General features: G+C 39.8%; 1 protein-coding gene across 1 annotated transcript in view; it reads left to right on the top strand.

The window, feature by feature from the left end:
- The first annotated feature begins 350 nt into the window (after positions 1 to 350).
- The window catches only part of LOC107668688 (SH3 and multiple ankyrin repeat domains protein 2-like), a 31670-nt gene continuing 26774 nt past the window's right edge, over positions 351 to 5246 (top strand). The window contains exons 1-6 of the mRNA XM_016460653.1: positions 351 to 548; positions 1496 to 1687; positions 1871 to 1942; positions 2417 to 2525; positions 2724 to 2875; positions 4270 to 4437. Coding sequence (XP_016316139.1) covers positions 351 to 548; positions 1496 to 1687; positions 1871 to 1942; positions 2417 to 2525; positions 2724 to 2875; positions 4270 to 4437 — 891 coding nt within the window. The remainder of the gene's footprint in view (positions 549 to 1495; positions 1688 to 1870; positions 1943 to 2416; positions 2526 to 2723; positions 2876 to 4269; positions 4438 to 5246) is intronic.

Here is a 5246-nt window from a genome sequence, read left to right as displayed (position 1 = left end):
GTGTGTGTCTGTGTGTGGTGTGTGTGTGTGTGTGTGTGTGTGTGATGCATAACAGTGAATATTAATCATTTTCAACTTGACAATCACTGTATAGTAATCATAAACAGTCCGTTTTCATACATGAAATCATCTTCCCTTGAGAACTAAATCTTCGATGGGGGTGATTATCCTTTTTGAACTCTGAAAATTAACTATTTACAGTAAGCTAAAATAAGAAGATATTCTTAATACATTTTAATCGATGGAAAGCGCTTCTGTAGGTGGCATTTGTTTTTCATTTACTGGCAACAAGTAGAAGCACTCAAATCACAAATGTTTTTTTCTCTGCTTTAGCTGAACTGAAGCTGAATATGCCACGGAGCCCGACGTCCAGCGAGGATGAGATGGCTCAGAGTTTTTCTGAATATTCTCAGGAATCCAGCTCAGAAAGTTCAAAAGAGGAGGCCATCTATGAGACGATCAGGACAGAACAGACTGTCAGCCACATGACGGACGTCCAGAGCCACTCGCTGGTCATTAGAGTGAATATCCCAGACCTGCAGCAGACGGTGAGTGTGTGCTTATTGACTCAATGAGTACAATTTGTCATAGGCGATCAACTTTTAGTGTACTTTAGAAAACATCCTGTAAGTTTCATAACTTAAAACTTCCTCTCCAGTCCAAAAACAGCATTTATTGTTTCCAGATGAGTTTGAGAAAACACACTCTCTTCTTTCCAACACACAGCTGAATTCAAACAGCTCAAAGATTCAAAACAGTTCAGTCATTCTGTGATTCGATCACAGTTCAAAGATTCAGAGGTTCAGTCTATAGTCTAGTCAGAGGAGAGATTTATGTGAGTCTGGGAATCAACAAGAGTTCAGTGAAATACTGAATTACAGAGGCCTGTTCTTCATATGTGGAGTACTGAATCATCTATGTTTAATGGTTGGCTCAGTGAGTTATTAGTCAATTATTTGACTCTATCCTGGATTGTTCTGTCCTTTGAATCTCATCTCAGAGTTGTTGTCAAGCCTGAGCTAGATTGGAGCAGGTTTATTTCACGCAAACAGGATTCGATTGCAGTGCAGATACTGAAAGTCCATCCCAGTCACCGACCCGTTGTTTAAAAGAGCGCTCTATTGAACAAAGAACAATAATAAATCACAATAAAAATGATAACTAACAAATTTAGTTGAAATAATAATACTGTGTAGCGGTTTGTTACATTTCCCTTGTGTTTGTTTGAACTCTTTGCTTTGTTCCTGTTTCCTGTTCTTTTTGTAGTCAGTTTGTAGTTTTTTTAATCAGCTGGTCGTTGTTCTGAGGTGTTTTGCCAGTTTCCTCTTGTGTGTTTCCTAAGTTGAATGGAAGCAGCTGCTGAGACATGACCAGTTGTAATAGAAGCATAACAAATAATAAAAATGGGCTGAATGTTTATGATTGACGTACAGTAGCCTATGCTTGACATTGATGTCTGAAACTGAACTGATGTCCCTTTGCTCTTCTTCAACAGAAGTGCGTGCGGTTTAACCCCAGTGCCACGGTGTGGGTGGCTAAACAGCGTCTGCTGTGTACTCTGAGTCAGAATCTGAAGGATGTGCTGAACTACGGACTCTTCCAGCCGGCCAGCGGTGCTTTCTTGGATGAAGAGTGTCTCGTCGGAGAATATCCACAGCTGGCCTGCGAGGACGCCGCGTCACTGGAGGTACAGGAAAGGCCTTACAATCGTCAGGGTCTAATGAAAACCATAGCAGAGTAATGCAATACAGTACACTCAAGTAGCATAACTCAGGACATCAGGACTGTATTCTGAGATTTGTAAATATTAGTTACCCTGAAATTACTACGGTGAAAACCTGAGAAGCTTCTTTGTTCCTGTATGCTACAGTTTCGCTACAAAACCAGACTGTATGATCAGCCCGGTGCGGACGAGAAGCAGATTGCCAGACTTCACACAAAGGTGAGAGCCGATAAGTCCTTTCTTGTTTGGTGTTAAAATACCAGAAATCGTTTTGAATCGTTTTTTTTTTTTTCATAATTCAAAATGACTGAAGATTTTTGGGGTAGAGAGAGAGATGGCAAGTCTAGTACATTCTAGTGCTGTCTGCTTGCACGAAATGTATGAAAGTGAAGATCTCATGGCAGTCTGTGAGGATTGTTTCAGCATCTGTGCACATGGCATGTTGCGTTCGGGCTCATTGTGGTTCTGATAGTCTGATTAAAGTAGTAAGTAATGATGTGCAATTTACATATAATAAGCAAAAACACTTATTCAAGTAACACTCAGTTATGTATCTAATTGTAAACGGATGTGTTTTGTTGCATGAGTAGCTGCTGCTGTGTCTTAGCAAGTATGTATGTATCTAACGGCTTTAAGCATTCAGTATAATGGCTTCTGACTGAAGGATCATTTTTCTTTATTTTCTCTCTCCAGGCCAACTTGAGGAGGTTCATAGATTACATCCGACATCATCAGCTAGAGAAGCTCTCCAAAATGCTTGACCGAGGCCTGGACCCCAATTACCATGACATGGACACTGGAGGTACCAGTGATTTAAAGAGTGATATAAACTTCTTGTGATTATGTACAATAAGCAGAATAATTGCAACACAAAGGGAAAAAGTGGAGATAAGGTGAGAAAGCATTAAGCTCATGAATGCCAGTCAAGTCTGAAGCAAGACGTGACCCATAGTGTGTGTGTGTGTGTGTGTGTGTGTGTGTGTGTGTGTGTGTGCTATAGAGACGCCGCTCACCTTTGCGGCCCAGCTGGAGAGTACGGTGGAGTTTATTAAAGCACTGAGGAACGGAGGAGCTCATCTGGACTTCAGGGCCAAAGACGGCATGACTGCGCTCCACAAAGCAGCTTGCTCTAAAAACCAGGCCACGCTCAAGGTACACAACTGAACTGAGTTTAATTACATTAAAACCAGAGATATTATTCGTTTAAAATTAGCAGACTAATATTGCATTAATTATTAGGTTTTAGTTCTAACAGCCTCTATTGTCTCTATTTTAGCTGGCATTTTCCAAAAAATAGAATACTCAATAGTGTCTGAAAACACGTTTTTTTAGCAAATGATCAGCAAAAGCAAGTACTTACCCTTCAGAAAACCAACAAAATATACCAGCTATATTTAATTACATTTATTTAATGTATGTAGTTTGCATTTTTTGCAACCCTGTTACCAAAACCTGGACTTGTATGATACAGGACTCCAGACTCCAAGTTCTGCTGAACCAGATCCGGGTTTTGTGGTGGTTTGGTGCCGGTTGCATGAAAACCCTGAAAGTGGTTTGACTGAAGGCTCTCCATGAGGAAAGGGATTTCTTTAAGTGCATTGCAATTACTTTTTTACTCTTTTCATATTTTCATGTCACCCATCATCCATCATGGGACACTAATGGTACAATAATGTGACACCAAAAGGTACTCTATTCAGGGAAAGTGCCAGCGACTTAAATGGTCCTGAACTGGAACTGCAAAGTGGCAACAAGTGAGACAGAAGAATGATAAATATGTGACCCTGCAGCACAAAAGCAGTCTTAAGTCGCTGGGGTATATTTGTAGCAATAGCCAACAATACATTGCATGGGTCAAAATTATACATTTTTCTTTTATGCCAAAAATCATTAGGATATTAAGTAAAGATCATGTTCCATGAAGATATTTTGTAAATTTCCTACCGTAAATATATCAAAACTTAATTTTTGATTAGTAATATGCATTGCTAAGAACTTCATTTTGACAATTTTAAAGATGATTTTCTCAATATTTAGATTTTTTTGCACCCTCAGATTCCAGATTTTCAAATATTGTCCTATCCTAACAAACCATACATCAATGGAAAGCTGATTTATTCAGCGTTCAGATGATGTATAAATCTCAATTTGAGAAAATTGACCATTATGACTGGTTTTGTGGTCCAGGATCACATATACCTTAGTTGTGTTACAGTGGTGTTTCTTGTGAATGATCGTGCTCTTCAGACGCTGCTGGAGCTCGGGGCATCTCCTAACTATAAAGACAGTCGTGGTTTGACAGCGCTGTATCACACAGCCGTGCTGGGAGGAGACACCGACTGCTGCGAGCTTAGTTGCATCTCAGCCAAATATTGTCCTATCCTAACAAACCATACATCAATGGAAAGCTGATTTATTCAGCGTTCAGATGATGTATAAATCTCAATTTGAGAAAATTGACCATTATGACTGGTTTTGTGGTCCAGGATCACATATACCTTAGTTGTGTTACAGTGGTGTTTCTTGTGAATGATCGTGCTCTTCAGACGCTGCTGGAGCTCGGGGCATCTCCTAACTATAAAGACAGTCGTGGTTTGACAGCGCTGTATCACACAGCCGTGCTGGGAGGAGACACCGACTGCTGCGAGCTTCTGCTGAACGAGAACTCCTCCGTCTGCTGCCAGGATGAGAACGGCTGGCACGAGATCCACCAGGTCAGCTTCATCCATGGCTTTATTAAAGATGCCGAGGTCCCAGGAGTATCAAGTATTTGAGTTATAATGCATCATCACTATACTTAAAAACTGAAAATTTAATCGTTTCCTCGATTACGTCACAACTAAAATGAATATTCTGTGAGTTCAGTCTGTGGATGGCATCTGTGCCCTGTGATTGATCACTAGAATATAGAATAATGTGTTTACAAGCAGAAATGTGAAGTTTGGATGTATACTGTTTATGTCTTTTTATGTGGCGCTACTTTTGTAGGATGAAGGATTCTAGAGCTCTAATTTCTCTGGATGTTTGTTGTAGGTTCACAATGCTAATAGTTCAACCTGACCCATCCCTTACATAAAATATAAAAAGAGCCTTAAATGCCTAAAAAATCAGAAAAATTCATGAACCAAACCACTGACAGAACGGTCAGAAAAGCTCCTGCTGAACACATTAGACAAAACATTCTGTTTACACAAGCAGGACATAAAATTGAAAAGTTCATACTGGACATGGCGCCCTCTGGTGAGCAGAACTGTGAAATTTTCATTTTTCTGATGCAAAATCTACTTCAAGTTTTCAACTTCTAAATCAAGTTTTTTGTTTACTAAAAGTCTCTCTCTCTTTCAGCGTGTTCTGCATCTTTGACTGATGTGTGTGGGTTCCTTCTTAACTTTGGGGACAAATTTGTTGGCTGTTTTGAGCTAAATCTAACAAAAACTCCACCTGGGCTCATCATAGTTTGTTGTGAATAAGCACAATAAGTTTTCTGTTAGGGTAATTGTGTGTGTGTGTGTGTGTGTGTGTG

Source organism: Sinocyclocheilus anshuiensis, unplaced genomic scaffold (assembly GCF_001515605.1).
Source record: "Sinocyclocheilus anshuiensis isolate Anshui unplaced genomic scaffold, SAMN03320099.WGS_v1.1 scaffold3874, whole genome shotgun sequence".
NCBI classification, from domain to species: domain Eukaryota; kingdom Metazoa; phylum Chordata; class Actinopteri; order Cypriniformes; family Cyprinidae; genus Sinocyclocheilus; species Sinocyclocheilus anshuiensis.
This window is presented reverse-complemented; position numbering and strand designations above follow the sequence as displayed.